Source organism: Pseudophryne corroboree, chromosome 2, assembly GCF_028390025.1.
Source record: "Pseudophryne corroboree isolate aPseCor3 chromosome 2, aPseCor3.hap2, whole genome shotgun sequence".
Taxonomy (NCBI): Eukaryota; Metazoa; Chordata; class Amphibia; order Anura; family Myobatrachidae; genus Pseudophryne; species Pseudophryne corroboree.
The window spans coordinates 348,708,098-348,727,093 of NC_086445.1; the positions used below are offsets into that span (position 1 = coordinate 348,708,098).

The 18,996-nt window shown below is 48.0% G+C and overlaps 1 protein-coding gene across 1 annotated transcript in view; it reads left to right on the forward strand.

Moving 5' to 3' along the window:
- Window positions 1-18,996, forward strand: part of LOC135019278 (cohesin subunit SA-2-like) — a 440,449-nt gene that overhangs the window by 115,230 nt on the left and 306,223 nt on the right. The window contains exons 4-5 of the mRNA XM_063953088.1: window positions 9,454-9,597; window positions 17,862-17,958. Coding sequence (XP_063809158.1) covers window positions 9,454-9,597; window positions 17,862-17,958 — 241 coding nt within the window. The remainder of the gene's footprint in view (window positions 1-9,453; window positions 9,598-17,861; window positions 17,959-18,996) is intronic.

Below are 18,996 nucleotides of genomic sequence, written 5' to 3' on the forward strand. Positions count from 1 at the left end.
CCAGAGGTAACATAGAAACCTAGAATTTGACGGCAGATAAGAACCACTTGGCCCATCTAGTCTGCCCTTTTCTTTTACCATATTTTTATCTCAAACATTATTTGAGCCTTATTTCTTTGTAAGGATATCCTTTATACCTATCCCATGCATGTTTAAATTGCTCTACTGTCTTAGCCTCTACCACCTCTGATGGGAGGCTATTCCACTTGTCCACTACCCTTTCTGTGAAGTAAGTAAGTCAGTCCAGAAAACCTGCAAGCACCAGTTCCCAGGAACAGTCCACCGGTTCTGCTTCCACTAAGGCCTCAGCATGACTGTGCCCGCCCACCCTGAGGGGATCTCGAGGTGGGAGCTCGACTGCATCACTTCAGCCGCGTCTGGGAGACTTCCTGCCAGGATGCCTGGGTCAGAGATCTCGTTTCTCAGAGCTACAGGCTGGAGTTCGACAGTACTCCCCCTCAACGATTTCAGGCATACCTACGGTTTGCCCTACTGAACAATCACTTCCAATTCCGGGTGTTACCCTTCGGACTGTGCGCAGCCCGAGGGTGTTTACGAAGGTGATAGTGGAGATGATGTTCCAACTCCGGGTCCAGGAGGTCAATGTGGTCCCTTATCTTGACGATCTTCTAATAAAAGCACAATCTAGAGAGCTTTTGTTACTCCATATCGACAGCACCATCCATCTGCTATCAGACCATGGGTGGATCCTCAACTTGCAGAAGTCCCACCTGGAGCCACTCTGAGGCTCCTGTTCCTGGGGATGTTGCTGGATACTGTGGCCCAGAAGGTGTTTCTATCAGAGGACAAGGCGGAAAACACTTCAGAAGATGGTCTGCCTGGTGCTCCGGCCTCCTCGAGTGTCCATCCATCTCTGCATAAGATTGCTAGGAAAAATGGTTGCCTCATACGAGGCGATCCAGTATGGGAGGTTCCATGCCAGAACATTTCAATTGGAACTCCTGAGCAAGTGGTCCGGTTCGCATCTCCAGATGCACCGGATGATTCAGCTGTCGCCTCAAGCCAGGGTTTCCCTCCTTTGGTGGCTACAGTCCTCCAATCTTTTAGAAGGCCGGAGTTTCCGGATTCAGGATTGGACCCGCCTCATTACGGATGCAAGTCTACGGGGATGGGAATCTGTCACCCAAGGGGCGCAGTTCCAGGGCAGGTGGTCAGCCCTCAAGGCCCTCTTTCCGATCAACATTCTGGAACTTCGGGCGATCTACAATGCTGTGCTTCAGGCCTCTCCTCTGCTCAAGGATCACGTGATACAGGTACAGTCGGACAACGCCACGGCTGTGGCGTATATCAATTGTCAAGGAGGGACAAAAAGCAGAGCCTGCATGCGAGAGGTGTCAAAGATACTACTCTGGGCGGAACGAAATGCAAGAGCAATGTCCGCAATCTTCATTCCGGGTGTGGACAACTGGGAGGCGGACTTCCTGAGTTGTCACGATCGCCACACGGGGAGTGGGTGCTCCACCATCTTGTGTTCCAACAGATCATCGACCGGTGGGGTTGCCCACAAATAAACATGATGGCTTCTCGTCTCAGAAAGAAACTTCCCTGTTATTGCTCACGGCCCAGGGACCCTCAGGCGAGGGCAGTGGATGCACTGGCGTCACCTTGGCCGTACCGGCTGGTCTACCTGTTTCCTCAGATTCCATTGCTCCCAAGAGTCTACAGCGAATAAGGAAACAAGGTGTTCAGGCAATCCTGATTGCCTCGGATTGGCCTCGGAGGGCGTGGTACGCGAATCTTCTGGACATGTCCGTCAAAAACCCTTGGCCTCTACCACTAAGAAGGGATCTTCTTCAACAAGGACCGTTCGTCTACCCAGACTTACGGCGACTTCGTTTGACGGCATGGAGGTTGAGCGGAACATCCTAGCTCACAAGGGCCTTTCCAAAAAGGTTATTGCTACCATGGTTCAGGCCAGGAAACCTGTGACGTCAAAACACTATCATCATATCTGGAGGAGATATATTTCTTGGTGCGAGGAAAGCACGTATCTGCCTGCTGTATTTCACTTGGGACTTTTCCTACGTTTCCTGCAGGCTGGTGTGGATAAGGGCTTACGTCTGAGATCCATTAAGGTCCAGATTTCAGCCCTCTCCATTTTTTTCAGAAGAAATTGGCAGTGTTGCCTGAAGTTCAGACCTTCTTGCAAGGGGTGCTCCACATATAACCTCCTTTTGTGCCGCCTACAGCACCCTGGGATTTGGATGTAGTTTTGGCATTTCTACAGTCCTCCTGGTTTGAACCTCTGATGACGGTAGAAGACAAGTACCTCACGTGGAAGACGGTGATGTTACTGGCCCTGGCTTCTGCTCGACGTGTTTCAGATTTGGGGCCTTATCGTGTAAGTCTGTACTTGGTCTTTTACGAGGACAGAGTGGAGCTCTGGAATATACAGCAGTTCCTGCCGAAGTTTGTCTCCGTGTTTCATCTGAATCAACCTATTGTGGTTCCATCCAGTTCTGACTCTTCTGCTCCTCCGGAGGCATTGGATGTTGTGCGTGCCTTGAAGATCTATGTCAAGTGCACAGCTTGGGTCAGAGAGACGGATTCCTTGTTCGTGCCCTACGATGCGCAGAAAAAGGGTTGCTCTGCTTCAAAGCAGTCCATTGCTCGTTGGATTAGGCTTACTATCCAGCAGGCTTGATCGACAGCCTTACCTGTTCTTAAGTCTCTAAAGGCCCACTCTACAAGATCAGTGGGCTCTTCCTGGGCGGCTGCCCATGGAGTCTTGGCCTTGCAACTATGCCGAGCTGCTTCCCGGTCGGGGAAGAACACATTTGTGAAGTTCTACAAATTTGATACCCTGGCCAAAGAGGATACACAGTTTGGGCAGGCGGTGCTGCAGCAGTCTCCGCACGTTTCCGCCTAGTTCTGGAAGCTTTGGGACGTCCCCATCGTACTAGTTTCCCCCAATATCCCTTATGGATGCTAGAGAAAATAGGATTTTAATACCTACCGGTAAATCCTTTTCTCGTAGTCCATAAGGGATATTGGGCGCCCGCCTCAGTGCGTGTACTTTTCTGCAGGTTCTTGTTCTATAGTTACCTGTTCAGCTGTTGCTGTTGTTGTATGTTAGTGGTGTGCTGGTGTGTAAATCTCACCACCTTTTCTGTTATCATGTTCCTTCTCTCATATATGTCCTCTCTCCTTCGGGCACATTTTTACCTATAACTGCCTGTGGGAGGGGGCATAGAGGGGAGGAGCCAGCACACCCAGTTCAAGAAATTTAAAGTGCACCGGATCCTTTGGACCCAGTCTATACCCATCGTACTAGTTTTCCCCAATATCCCTTATGAACTACGATTTACAGGTAGGTATTAAAATCCTATTTCTGATGCGGGGTACACTGGGCTCCACAAGGATAGACATTGGGGTGTAGAGTAGGATCTTGATCCGAGGCACCAACAGGCTCAAAAGCTTTGACTGTTCCCAAGATGCATAGCGCCGCCTCCCTGCACAGGAGCTCAGTTTTGTAGTTGGTGCTGCAGATAGCAGGCACATAACAGAGGGGCTGCTCCTGGCAGCCCTAAGAAGAGCTTTTTTTTGAAGTAAAGTGAAGACTACAAGGACTGCAGCAGAGTGTGGATGTCAGGAGACATTCCCTGCTGCAGCTCCATCTCTCCCCAGCGGCGCTGTACACTCCTGTGCCCTGGTTGCCGGGTACCTACAGCATGAGGCTCCGGTTTTCTTCAAGTTAGACACACACGGCTGGGGATCTCCGGGATCGCGTGGCCGCGCTTCCGGAGGTGGTAAGTGGGTCCCGTTCGCGGAACCCGTGCTGGATCGTGATCCAGCGCGGACGGTGGGAGGCGGACCGCGCGCGCTGGCGTGGGCACTGTGGCATACAGGCGACCCCACTAGGCCACCAGGGCAAGGGTACAGGTCAGGTTTCTCTTATAAACCATTTTAAATTGTCCCGCAGTACCGGTGGTTATGTCCAGCAGGGGGATAGGGCTTAGACCTGTAGCCCCTCCCCCAGCAACAGGGCGCCATTTACAGTAAATGTTCCCGCCCTGGAGCTGCATATCTGTCTCTCCCTCACTCCCAGTCAGTGTTTGGGCACCATTTCTCTCAGCTACACTGTTCCTGGGACTGCTTGGTCAAATCCTCCTTTGTAAAGCCGCCTGATAGTCAGCGCTGTGCCTTTACAAGACACTTAAGTATTCTACATGTCATTTAGACAGTGATAGTTAAGAAACAGTGCATTTGGTCAGGGCTATCTGGTACAAGTACCCTGTGATATACATCCAGTCTTTACTGTGCAGTGTTATATCTATTGTTTACAGAGCTATATCTAAGCTAGTCCAGTGCAGTATTATTGTTTGTAATAACCTCTGCATTGTACAACTGTGACTATATGTGTGTGCATTAGCTTGCTGGGTGATTTTCATTTTGTGTCTCTCACTCAACTTGCTATCCCTATATTCTATAACCTGAGGGGGCTTGGTGCGTCAGGTTTATAATAATATAATATAGGATATTCACAAGATATACTCTGATTGTATTTTTCTCTGTGATTTTAGTCACCATATGTCTCATGTATCCCTGTTGACATACTCAGGGGTTTGGGTCAGGTATTGTGCTGCTGATAATTGTACTGTGTTACCTTATATTGCAAATTATAACATGTCTGCTTCTGAGGGTATCAATTCTGGGGCTGAACACACTAGCAGTGTTGCTGACGCCACAGGTACCTATGAGGAAAATATAGCAACTGAGGGCTCTGGTTCTGTGGGCTTCTTGCCCCCCAGTGGGACTGTGGCAACGGGGGTCCATAATGACCCGCCGTGGGCTACTTTCTCCACACTTCTGAATACGCTAGTTACTAAACGAACGCCCCCTATGGGACCTCCCATGCCGGTTCAACCGTATATGGTCCCTGCGGTTAATCCGCCGTGGGCAGATAACTTGTCCGCTCAATTGAAGAAATTGGACCAGTCACTGACTACTAAGAAGTCTGACCCTCGCTCGCCTACGACCAAGGGGTCCTCTAAGCGGGTCATTACTTCCTCACAATCCACTGCTGTCACTGACACCTCGTCTGATGAAGATGGCGCTTACACTGACCCCACAGATTCTGACACAGATAATACTGATGGGGATGGTGGTTCACAAGTGGATGTTTCTGACCTATTGGAGGCTATTAAGTTGATTCTACAGATCACGGATGATCCCAAGCCATCCGTCCCTCCTAAGAAACCAGATAGATTCAAGCGTCGGAAGGTGGTTAAACAAGTTTTACCTCATTCTGATCACCTGGTGGATATACGTCAGGAATCCTGGGAAAATCCAGGGAAGACGTTCATGCCTCACAAGAAGATGCTGGCTCGCTATCCCCTCGCGCCAGAGCTGTCTAAAAATTGGGAGACACCTCCTCCAGTGGACTCGCATGTGGCAAGGATGGTGGTTTCCTCAGCTCTACCTGTCACTACCGTCACGTCTCTGAAGGAGCCTACGGATAAACGTGTGGACTGTGGAGGGTTGTCTGAAAGCGATTCACTCCCTCACGGGTGCTGCATAAAGGCCCACTATTGCAGCGACATGGGCTGCAGAAGCTATTGAAGCGTGGGCCCAAGAGTTGGAAGCTGAAATCTCTTCTGACCATGCTAGGCAATGTTTGTCATATATTGTCACAGCTTCTCACTATATTAAAGAGGCGGCTTCTGATGCCGGTGTTCTGGCAGCCAAGGCTTCTACTACGTCAGTCCTGGCTCGCCAGATATTGTGGCTGAGATCCTGGTCTGTGGATCTGGATTCTAGAAAAACCCTGGAGGTACTCCCTTTTAAGGGAGATAACCTGTTCGGGGAGGACTTAAATAAGATAGTGGCTGATTTGGCTACTGCCAAAACAGCCTGTCTGCCAAGTACTGCTCCTTCTGTGCCGAAGGCTAAAAGTACTTCCTTTCGTCCCTTTCGTCCTTCAGGTAAAGCAAAAGGTTAGGCGTACCACAAACAGGCCCGCACTTCCAAACCTGGTAAGCCAAGCCCAAAAGAGCCTGGGCGGCCCGTCAGGCAGCTTCCAAGACCGATAAGCCTGCCGCATGACGGGGCGGGCCTCCCCCTGGGGGACCCCAGGGTGGGGGGGCCGGTTTCTAGGGTATACCCAGGAATGGTTCAAGACCACTTCAGATGCCTGGGTGCGGGAAGTCGTCACTCGAGGTTATGCCATAGCCTTCAAAAACCGTCCCTCTCATCGATTTTGCCTGACAGACATCCCTTCGGACCAGACAAAGGCAAAGACTCTTCATTCGGTGGTACAGACCCTCCTGGACACAGGAGTCATAGTACAGGTGCCTCTTGCTCAGAGAGGCCAGGGGTACTATTCTCCGCTGTTTCTAGTCCCGAAACCGAATGGGTCCTCCCGGCCCATTCTCAACCTCAAGGCATTGAACAAGATTGTGAGAGTCTCTAAGTTCCGTATGTAAACCCTTCGCTCTATCGTTCTGGCCTTGGAACCTGGGGATTATATGGTCTCCCTGGATATACAGGATGCTTACCTGCATATTCCTATAGCAGTGTCAGCAATACCTGAGGTTTGCGGTTGGCAACCTCCATTACCAGTTTCGGTTTAACCGCGGCTCCGCGAGTCTTCACCAAGGTTATGGCAGTGATGACGGTGGTACTCCACCGTCAAGGGGTCAGGATCCTACCGTATCTGGACGACTTGTTGATCCTGGCAAATTCCCCAGAAATTCTCCTACGTCACCTAGATCTGACTGTCCAGTTTCTGCAAGCCCACGGGTGGCTCATCAACTGGAAGAAATCCTCCCTGGTACCTGCTCAGAGCATGGTGCACCTGGGAGCGCTATTGGACACTCACAACCAGTGGTTGTTCTTGTCTCAGGAGAAAGTCCTGAAGCTTCAGGACAGGATTCGTTGCTTCCTCTCTCTCGTCCGCAAGTGTCGATACATTCGACGATGCAGGTGCTGGGCCTCATGGTTTCAGCATTCGACATGGTGGAGTATGCTCAATTCCATTTTCGCCCCCTCCAGAGGCTGATTCTGGCCAAGTGGGACGGTCTGCCTCACCGGATCAGGTCTCACATGATCTCATTGACTCCGGAGGTCCATCTGTCGCTGTACTGGTGGCTCCAGGACCAACGATTGTGCAGGGGCCATCCCTTCTGGATATCCGACTGGGTCCTGTTGACGACAGATGCCAGTCTAAGGGGTTGGGGCGCGGTGTTGGAGCAACACTCCCTTCAGGGTCGGTGGACCAAGGAGGAGTTTCTCCTCCCGATCAACATTCTGGAATTGCGGGCGGTCTTCAACTCATTGAACCTGGCCCAGCATTTAATTCAGAACCATCCTGTTCAAGTACAGTCGGACCACGCCACCACAGTGGCTTACATAAATCATCAAGGCGGCACTTGAAGCCGCTTGGCAATGAAGGAAGTCTCACAGATTTTTTAATGGGCGGAACGCCATCTACCGGCCATATCGGCGATATTCATTCCCGGAGTCCTGAATTGGGAAGCGGACTTTCTCAGTCATCAGGACGTACGCGCTGGAGAGTGGGGCCTCCATCCAGAAGTGTTTCAACTCCTAGTGGAACGGTGGGGCCTTCCAGACGTGGATCTGATGGCGTCTCGACACAATCACAAGGTTCCTGTCTTCGGAGCGAGGACAAGGGATCCTCAAGCAGCATTCGTGGATGCGCTGGCGGTGCCATGGAAGTTTCGGCTGCCGTACGTGTTCCCTCTGGTGTCACTCCTGCCCAGGGTAATTCGGAAGTTCAAGCAGGAAGGAGGAATCCTGCTTCTCATAGCTCCAGCGTGTCCCAGACGGCACTGGTTCTCAGATCTTCAGGGCCTCTCGTCAGAGCGTCCAATTCTACTTCCACAACGCCCAGACCTCCTCGTTCAGGGCCCCTGTGTCTACCAGGACCTCGCCCGGCTGTCTTTGACGGCGTGGCTCTTGAAGCTCCCGTCTTGAGGGCTAATGGGTTTTCTGAGGCGGTCATTCAAACTATGTTGCGGGCCCGGAAACCGGCTTCTGCTCGGATTTACCATAGGGTCTGGCATTCTTACTTTGTTTGGTGCGCATCTAACAATTATGACGCTTCCAAGTTTAGTACAGCCAAACTTTTGGCTTTTCTTCAGCAGGGCCTGGACTTAGGCCTGCATCTGGCCTCCCTCAAGGTTCATATTTCTGCCTTGTCGGTGTGGTTTCAGAGAAAAATTGCAACCTAACCGGATGTGCATACGTTCACTCAGGGTGTTTTTGCGTATTCAACCTCCTTACGTCCCGCCTGTGGCTCCTTTGGACTTGTCGGTGGTTCTGGAGGCGTTACAAGAGTCTCCGTTTGAACCTCTTGGTTCAGTTGATCTTAAGTGGCTTTCCCTTAAGGTGGTGTTTCTGCTGGCTATTGCCTCCGCTAGAAGAGTGTCGGATTTGGGTGCCTTGTCTTGTAGTTCCCCATATCTGATATTTCACCGTGACCGGGCGGTTCTTAGGACTCGTCCCGGATATTTACCTAAGGTGGTTTCTTCGTTCCACCTTAATCAGGAGATTGTGGTTCCGGCACTTGTCTCTCCGCTCTTTGGGAGACAAATCAGATCTTTGGATGTGGTATGGGCTCTCCGTATCTTTGTGAAGAGAACTGCTTCTATTAGGAAATCTAATTCCCTCTTTGTTCTGTTTGGATTTCACAAACGTGGCTGGCCGGCTCACAAGCAGACTTTGGCCAGATGGTTTAGAATGGTGATTGCACATGCTTATGTGAGGGCTGGTCTGTCAGCTCCTGCTCACATTACGGCCCATTCTACTCGGTCCGTTGGACCTTCTTGGGCGGCCCGCCATGGTGCAACCCTTGAACAATTGTGCAAGGCGGCTACGTGGTCCTCAGTGAACACGTTCATAAGGTTCTATGCCTTCGATACTGCCGCTTCCCAGGATGCTTCCTTTGGACGCCGGGTTCTTGTGCCCACTACAGTGCGTCTCCTCCCATAAGGCACTGCTTTAGGACATCCCCAATGTCTATCCTTGTGGAGCCGAGTGTACCCCGCAGCAGAAAACAAGATTTATGGTAAGAACTTACCTTTGTTAAATCTTTCTGCGAGGGACACTGGGCTCCACAAGGCGCCCACCCTGATGCACTTAGCTTCTTTGGGTTGGTATGGCATTAGGCGCTGACACTTCACCTGTCGTGAGAGTGTGGTGTATGTGGCTACTAATTGTTGTCGTCTCTTTTCCTGCTACTGCATTGGGCTGGTTAACTAAAAACTGAGCTCCTGTGCAGGAAGGCGGGGTTATAGAGGAGGCGGCGCTATGCATCTTGGGAACAGTCAAATCTTTTGAGCCTGTTGGTGCCTCGATCAAGATCCTACTCTACACCCCAATGTCTATCCTTGTGGAGCCCAGTGTACCTCGCAGAAAGAGATTTAATAAAGGTAAGTTCTTACCATAAATCTCGTTTTTTCTGTGCTATAGGTGAAGAAAACTCGAAGACATTCTGAGAACCGCTCTAGAAGAAATTCCTCAAGGCGGAGCAGGGACAGTCACATATCAAATGGAGACGCGGCTGAAGCTGTTACACTGTTTGAGGTTGTCAGCATTGGAAAGAAAGCCATACAGGTAAGTCACTTTAGAACAAATACAATATGTTCTGTCTGTATAGCAGGGAATCCTAGTGTTGCATTTTAGGGCGCAAGTCAAATGCAATGGATGTGTCATGCTGCGCATACGTCCAGATTCTGTATGTACACAGTTGCAGTTGCGATTATGATCACGGTCTCAGAAATGTTTTGAAAATGTATTGGATGTGCCTGGGCGGTGATGGGGAGGTGGCTAAGTGGCCACACAGAGATGGCCCATCATATCTGCGTGTTTCGGGGATGTAATGGGCGTATCACTGTATTGCGTACAGAGATGTAGAATTGTTCACATAAGAGGCCATATTCATACTGATAATCTGCACCTGCCATAGGTCATCGTACATCTGCCCCTAAGATCTTGTGATGCCTCATTTGGCATTCTCTGAGCTGAATCTCTATTGTGTGGCAGGAAAGCAGCAGTGATCTTCAGTCTGCCACCAAGGGAGCAATTCATTCCTTGATACACACTTTTCCAACTGTGTATCAAACCTTCAAGAGACAGCAAGTGGAGAAGTTGCCCATAGCATCCAATCAACTTCCAACTGTCATTTTATACACTGTGCTAGATAAATTATAGCTAGAAGCTGAATAGTTGCTATTGGCAATTTCTGCACATGATCTCTATGAAAGGTTTGTTACGTCTCCGCTTAATTCAGCAATAAGCAGCCACCTACCGACTTTGAGCGCTACTGTATATGCCACCTAGCAACATCTGCTGGGACGGCAAGCCTTACAGAGGACAAGTATGATTCCGCATCGGTCAAAGGTATTCAAAGTTTAATGTGTTCTAAAGACCAACATTCAACAAATCCAAAGACTAACTGTCTATTATCGTATTAGTTGGCGGTGCACCATAAAGTCAGTAATCACTTCCTGGGTATCCAAAGGGAAAGAGAAGAAAGAAGACTTCTTTTTGGCGCACCCTTGTTTAAACTGAATTGTTTTGATGAAAATATTAAAAATAACTTTTAATAAATCATGATAAAATATAATCTCTTTTCTTTAGTCAGTCCTTGCATAGGACCTTATCATGTTGTCTAGATACTCGCTGGTATTCAGCAATGTTTTCTCTTACGTTCTAGCGGATACTGGGGTTCCATTTAGTACCATGGGGTATATGTCCACTAGGAGCTATGGGCACTTTAAGAATTTGATAGTGTGGTCTGGCTCCTCCCTCTATTTCCCTCCTACCAGACTCAGTTTACAAAATGTGTCCAGATGAGCCGGTCACGCTTTGGAAGCTCCTGAAGAGTTTTCTGCATTTATTTTCTATTTATTTATTTTCAGGCAAGTCTGGGTGGCACCAGACTGCCTGCTTTGTGGCAATTAGGGGGGGGGGGGGAACGGCCCAACCTCCCTAGGGTTAATGGTCCCGTTCCCCGCTGACAGGACACTGAGCTCCTGAGAGTCCTATTCGCAAGCCCCACCATGGCGAGCGTACAGACCCGCAGCACGCCGCCACCCCTAACAGAGCCAGAAGTCAGAAGAGTGGTGAGTTTGGTGTACTAAGCCCTGTTCAGGGTACTTAGTTTGCGACTCAGCTATTCTTGTTATTTAGCTATAGGGGCGCTGTGTAGCTGACTCCATTATACTCTGTCTCCCTAGAAGGGCTCTGTATGGGTTAACTTTGCTTTTAACCTATTTCCTGTGTGTGTGTGTGTGTGTGTGTGTGTGTGTGTGTGTGTGTGTGTGTGTGTGTTCTTTCACATTTGTCAAAGGAGTGTGTATCATGCACAGCAGAGTGTTTTTCTCAATCTGGGGGATCACTGCCGTGTTCTCAAGATAGTACACATTCTCAGGTTAGTGGATCTGAACCAGTATGGTTAGATTCATTAAAAGGGATGATTTCAAATATTTTGATTAAATTTCCCAAAATGAGAAGGAGACAAAATCGGTTGATGACCTGATGAATAGAGATTCAGTGGTCATTCCAGTGTCTCAGACCCCTGCCATTTGTCCACAGAAGCGTACTCTGGCCCAAATCATGCAGGCTGATACTGATGATGATGATGTATGAGACCCGGAGGAGGGTGAGGTGGACCCGGGAGGGGGGGATGCTGCTTTGTCACAGGAAATATAGGCCCTGATAGAAGCTATTAGAGATGTCCTGCAAATCCCTGATAAGGTATCAGAGGACGTGGAGGAATCTTATTTTAATGTGAAAAAGAAATCCTTGGCTACTTTCCCTGCAGAAATCCTTGGCTACGTTCCCTGCATCTAAGGAATTAAACTCCCTATTTAAAGCATCCTTCCCGTTTCCTCAGGATGATAGGAAAAAATGGGAAAACCCACCGATAGTTGACGCATCAGTTTCTAGGCTGTCTCGTAAGATAGTTTTACCTGTTTCTCGGGCAGCTTCCTTGTAGGATGCTGCAGACTGCAAGATTGAGACCACTCTCAAATCTCTGTACACAGCTGCGGGGGTGGCCCAGAGAACCATTATAGCTTGTGCATGGATCTCTAGTGCCAATGCAAAATGTTCAGGTAATCTAATTGACGGGTTAGATTGCTTATCCAGGAGGGAGATCATTTTTACTCCTACAACATATACAGGATTCTGCTAACTTTATGGTGGAGGCCATAAAGGAAATTGGTTTACTCAATGCACGCAGCACTGCCATGGCAGTGTCAGCACGCAGGGGCTTGTGGCTGCGCCTGTGGACTGCAGACGCGGATGCCAGGAAAGGCGTGGAAAGCCTACCTTTCACAGGTGAAGCCCTTTTTGGAGATGAACTGGATACGTGGATATCCAAGGCTACGGCGGGCAAGTCTACATACCTTCCTTCCGCAGCTCCCCTGGCTAGAAAATCCTACACTGCTCCAACTCCGCAGTCCTTTCGGACAGCGAAGTTTAAAAACAAAACCAAAGGTTCTTCTACGGCCTTCAAAGGCAATAGAGGTAAACCCAGAAAACCAGCAACTGCAGGTTCACGTGAACAGAACCCTGGTTCTGCTTCCTCTAAGCCTTCAGCATGACGGTGGACCGCACTTCCTGGAAGACAGGCAGGTGGGAGCCCGTTTGAGATTCTTCAGTCACATGTGGGCAACGTCATGCCAGGATCCCTGGGTCAAAGATCTTCTAGCCCAGGGCTACAGACTACAGTTTCAGGAACTCCCACCTCACAGATTCTTCAAATCAGGCTTACCAGCTTCTCAAGAAGCAAGTATGACTTTACAGGCAGCAATTCAAAAACTGGTACAGACTCAAATCATTGTTCCAGTTCCACTTCAGCTGCAAAACCAGGGTTATTATTCCAACCTGCTTGTAGTTCCGAAACCCGACGGTTCAGTAAGGCCCATTTGAAATCTCAAGTCGTTGAACCCGTACTTACAGGTGTTCAAGTTCAAGATGGAGTCTCTGAGAGCGGTGATCTCAGGTCTGGAAGAGAGTGAATTCTTGGTGTCTCTGGATATGAAGGATGTGTACCTTCCTATTCCGATTTGGCCACCTCATTAGGCTTATCTAAGGTTTGCCTTACAGAACTGTCACTACCAGTTCCAGGCCATGCCATTTGGCCTCTCTCCGGCACCGAGGGTGTTCACCAAGGTAATGGCAGAAATTATGTTTCTCCTCCAAAAACAGGGAGTGAACATAATACCGTACCTGGACGATCTGCTGAAAAAAAGCACCATCCAGGGAGAGGTTGTTAGTCAACATTGCCCTCTCAACCCGACTACTCTAGGATCACGGGTGGATTCCGAACCTTCCAAAATCTCACCTGGAGCAAACATGGAGGCTTCCATTCCTGGGGATGATACTGGATACAGAGACACAGAAGGTATTCCTTCCATTGGAAAAGGCATTGGTGATCCAGTCGTTCTAAGACAAACCCGGATATCGGTGCATCTATGCATTCGCCTTCTGGGAAAGATAGTAGCCGCTTACGAGGCTCTGCAGTGCAGAAGGTTTCACGCAAGATCCCTTCCAGCTGGATCTGTTGGACAAATGGTCCGGATCGCAGCTACACATGCACCAGAGGATCCATCTGTCGCCAAAAGCCAGGATTTCTCTTCTGTGGTGGCTTCAGACTTCTCACCTGACCGAGGGCCGAAGGTTCGGGATTCAAAATTGGATTCTGCTAACTACGGACGCAAGCCTCAGAGGTTGGGGAGCTGTCACCCAGGGGGAACAGTTCCAAGGAAAATGGTCAAGTCAGAAAGCCGTTTTTCCGATCAACATTCTGGAACTAAGGGCTGTATACAATGCCCTTCCACAGGCATTGCATCTTTTTCAAGATCAAGCCATTAAGTTTCAGTCTGACAATGTGACTGCGGTAACGTACATAAACTGAAAAGGCGGAAGGAAGAGCAGAGCAGCAATGTCAGTGGTTACAAGGATTCTCCACTGGGCAAAAAGACACGCTGTGTCATTGTCCGCGATCTACTTTTCAGGAGTAGACAACTGGGAATCAGACTTCCTCAGCAGACACGACCTCCATCCAGGAGAGTGGTGCCTTCACCCGGAGGTGTTCGGGTGCTTGACACATCAGTGGGGAATACCACAAATCGACATAATGCCCTCTCGTCTCAACAAGACACTCAAGCGGTATTGTTCCAGGTCGAGGGGCCCACAAGCAGTGGCGGTGGACGCTCTGGTGACTCCATGGGTCTACCAGATGGTGTACGTGTTTCCATCACTCCCATTGATCCCAAAGATTCTCAAAAGAATAAAAAGTGAAAAGGTTCAAGCAATTCTCATTGCACCGGACTGGCAAAGAAGGGCCTTGTATGCGGCTGTACTGGAGATGCTCATAGAGGACCCGTGGCCTCTACCTCTTCGCGAGGACCTTCTACAACAGGGGCCGTTCGTCTATCAAGACTTACCACGGCTACGTTTGACGGCATGGAGATTGAGCGTCAAATTCTAGCCCGGAAAGGGATCTTGGATAGGATTATTCCAACCCTGATCCAAGCCAGAAAGAGGATAACGTCTAAACATTACACCGTATTTGGAAAAAATATGTCTTTTGGTGTGAGATCAGGAAATTTCCTGCCGTGGAATTTCAACTGGGACGTTTTCTCCTTTTTCTGCAGTTAGGTGTGGATGTGGGCCTGCGTTTGTGCTCCATAAAGCTCCAGATTTTGGCCTTATCCATTTCTTCCAGAAACAATTGGCTTCTCTCCCAGAGGTTCAGACATTTTGAAAGGGGGTTCTGTACATCCAACTGCCCTTTGTGCCTCCTACGGAGCCTTGGGATCTCTACGTGGTGTTGCAGTTCCTGCAATCGGATTGGTTTGAGCCTTTACAGGAAGTTGACATCAAGTTTCTTCCGTGGAAGGCCGTCACTCTGTTGGCCTTGGCTTCTGAGAGGCGCGTGTCGGAGCTGGGGGCGTTGTCTCACAAAAGCCCCTATTTCATTTTTCATGAAGATAGGGCTGAACTCAGAACTCGTCAGCAATTTCTTCCAAAGGTGGTGTCTGCATTTCATATCAACCAACCTATTGTGGTTCCGGTGGTTACCGACACTTCTGCTACTTCAAAGTCCTTGGATGTTGTGAAGCGGTCAGCTCGTCACAGAGAATCTGACTCGCTGTTTGTTCTCTATGATCCCGATAAAATTGGGTGTCCTGCTTCAAAACAGACAATTGCACGCTGGATCAGGCTTACTATCCAGCATGCTTATTCCATGACAGGTTTGCCCTGTCCACAATCTGTACAGGCCCACTCTACTAGGTCGTGGGTTCTTCCTTGGCGGCTGCCTGGGGTGTCTCGGCTTTACAACTCTGACGATCAGCTACTTGGTCAGGTTTGAACACATTTGCTAAGTACTACAAGTTCGTTACTTTGGCCTCTGAGAACCTTCAGTTTGGTCAATCAGTTCTGCAGGAACCTCAGCACTCTCCCACCCGGTTTGGGAGCTTTGGTACATCCCCATGGTACTAAATGGAACCTCAGTATCCTCTAGGATGTGAGAGAAAATAGGATTTTAATTACCTACTGGTAAATCATTTTCTCGTAGTCCGTAGAGGATACTGGGCGCCCACCCTGTGTTTTGTTCTTCTTGCACTGTTACTTGGTTAAGTATTGTTGGTTCAGCTGTTGCTGTTCCTGTTTAAAGTTTGGTTAGCTTGGCTTTCCTCTAGTTGTGCGTGCTGGTTAGGAATCTCACCACTATCCTTACCTAGCTTTCTCTCAAAGTATGTCCGTCTCCTCGGGCACAGTTTCCTAGACTGACTCTGGTAGGAGGGGCATAGAGGGAGGAGCCAGCCCACACTAGCAATTTCTTAAAGTTCCCATGGCTCCTAGTGGACCCGTCTATACCCCATGGTACTAAATGGAACCCCAGTATCCTCTACAGACTATGAGAAAAGGATTTACCGGTAGGTAATTAAAATCCTATTTTTCGCATGTGTGCAGTAATAGCTTACTAGACTTTTCGTGCATGCGCAGCAGCAGAAAATCACTCAAGTGCACAAACATCATAACTGCGTGCACCTTTAAATCATTAAGTGGTTATGAACACCAATCTGAATACCAGGGTGACCACATAGCATAAACTTTTGGGATCCTGATTTGTAATCAACTTGTGGTCTCTCATGTCTTCACTGTTAGCTTGAACTTATTTGTCCCCGTTCTATTGGAGATAGGTGGGTTGTCCCTGTTATTGGCTTCTCTTCTATAGTGAAAGAGGGCACAAGTGTGAATGAAGTATTTACATTTGCATTAATTACCAGCCGGAACAGATATTCTACTGGGACCAGAGGGTGGGCCACTTGTTGCTAGGTGGCCACTTTTACCTTGAACAACTGAATAACTGCACTGTTATTCTTTAAATATAGTATCTGCTGGTACAGGTTGAGTATCCCATATCCAAATATTCCGAAATACGGAATATTCCGAAATACTGACTTTTTTGAGTGGGAGTGAGATAGTGAAACCTTTGTTTTTTGATGGCTCAATGTATACAAGCTTTGTTTAATACACAAAGTTGTTACAAATATTGTATTAAATGACCTTCAGGCTGTGTGTATAAGGGCCCTCATTCCGAGTTGTTCGCTCGGTAAATTTCATCGCATCGCAGCGATTTTCCGCTTAGTGCGCATGCGCAATGTCCGCACTGCGACTGCGCCAAGTAAATTTGCTATGAAGTTAGGATTTTTACTCACGGCTTTTTCTTCGCTCAGGCGATCGTAGTGTGATTGACAGGAAATGGGTGTTTCTGGGCGGAAACAGGCCGTTTTATGGGCGTGTGGGAAAAAACGCTACCGTTTCCGGAAAAAACGCAGGAGTTGCTGGAGAAACGGGGGAGTGTCTGGGCGAACGCTGGGTGTGTTTGTGACGTCAAACCAGGAACGACAAGCACTGAACTGATCGCAGATGCCGAGTAAGTCTGAAGCTACTCTGAAACTGCTAAGAAGTTTGTAATCGCAAAATTGCGAATACGTCGTTCGCAATTTTAAGGTGCTAAGATTCACTCCCAGTAGGCGGCGGCTTAGCGTGAGCAACTCTGCTAAAATCGCCTTGCGAGCGAACAACTCGGAATGACCCCCAAGGTGTATTTGAAACATAAATGAATTGTGTGAATGTAGACACACTTTGTTTAATGCACAAAGTTATAAAAAATATTAGCTAAAATGACCTTCAGGCTGTGTGTATAAGGTGTATATGTAACATAAATGAATTCAGTGCTTAGATTTAGGTCCCATCACCATGATATCTCATTATGGTATGCAATTATTCCAAAATACGGAAAAATCCGATATCCAAAATACCTCTGGTCCCAAGCATTTTGGATAAGGGAGACTCAACCTGTATCTTGAAGTATGTACCAAGTATTTATTTGACTGAGTAATTTAAGCCTTTATTGTAGAGTTGATTAACTCCAGGTCTAATAATAGGCCCTGTACACTGGGTGATTTGACTGCAAGTTATGAATGATCTCGTTCATTAATGAACAAAATAACGTTCATATCGTGCAGTGTGGAGGCACCAGCGATGAACGATGCGCGGCCCCGCGCTCGTTCATTGCTGGTGCCCCTTCGGCTGTGCATGCAGGCCAATATGGACGATCTCGTCCATATTTGCCTGCACTTCTATGGAGCCGGGTGACGGGGGGGAGTGAAGAAACTTCACTGCCCCCCCCCGCCGCCGGGTCACCCGTCGACCGTATTTGCCGTCGGGCAGCTCGGTGGCGGATCGCCAAATGTGTAGGGCCCTAAGTGTTGTGGAACACTTCAGTACCTTTTATATTGTACCAAGGTGAGTGATGTTGGGAATAATGATCTCCTGGTGTTCCTCTACAGTCTGTTGTGGATGACTGGATAGAAGCCTATCAGAATGACAGGGATGCAGCTCTGCTTGATCTTGTTAATTTCTATATCCAGTGTTCAGGATGTCAAGGTAATTGTATTGATCCCATTTGTCTTTTTATGAAGTTCTGATTTGTTACATTTGCATTTGGATGTTTACAAATACCCACTATAGGAAATACTATCAACTGTTGGACAGTACAAATGTCCATTATATAGATGGTGATAATAAAACTTCAGTTTTACACTGGATCTATTAATGTTATCAATATGGCTTACATTAGTGAACATCAAAGTAAAATAATAAAAAATATATATATTATATATAAAATCGTAAATGTGTTTTATTATATGTATATGTTTTAATTGTTCTCTAAAATGTATATTTATATATTCCAGATGGAGTCTGGTAAGGATAGTGTTGCTTCCCTTTAAAATGCTTAAATTGTTTACATGATGCATCAAACTGTTGTCGTAGAAAAGTCTGAGTTACAATACCAAAACCTTTCAATCTAGGTAGAGGCAGTTACAGTGACGTTGCCAACATTTTCATTCCTGACAATGGCTAGTAAATGGAATGCTCACTCTTCATTTACTCCAGTATTTCATACTTGCCCAACAGATTTCTTTATGCAGAAATGAATATACAGTAGGTAAAGAGAAAAAAACTTTACGGCTGTAACCTAGAAAATATAACCGGTTTGTTGTTTTTCTGTAGTGTGTACTTGACAGGTCCACTTTAAAATGAGAGAGCTTCCAACAAGCAGGATGCTTTCATTGGGTATATTTACAGCTCTTCCATGACATGTCATATATATTTGTCTGTAGCTGCAGAGTAATGCCACCTGAGGCATTTTATAATGGCATCTTCTGGACCTAAATGAGTCTAAAACACCTTGCCGAAGGGCTTCAGAAGCAGCAGCAGTAGACTACTACCCTGAGGTCTGGCTACTATCTTTCTGTAACTGATTTTGGCTTGGAGGAGCACTAGACCTCTGAACAGTGATGCCGGAAGATATTTTGAGCAGGAGCTTTAAAGATAAACCTACACTAGGGTGCAGAAGGTGCTGAGATTCACTGCCTTAAAGTGTTGGTATGTGTAACAGGTCCTTTAAGAGCTATCTTTGAG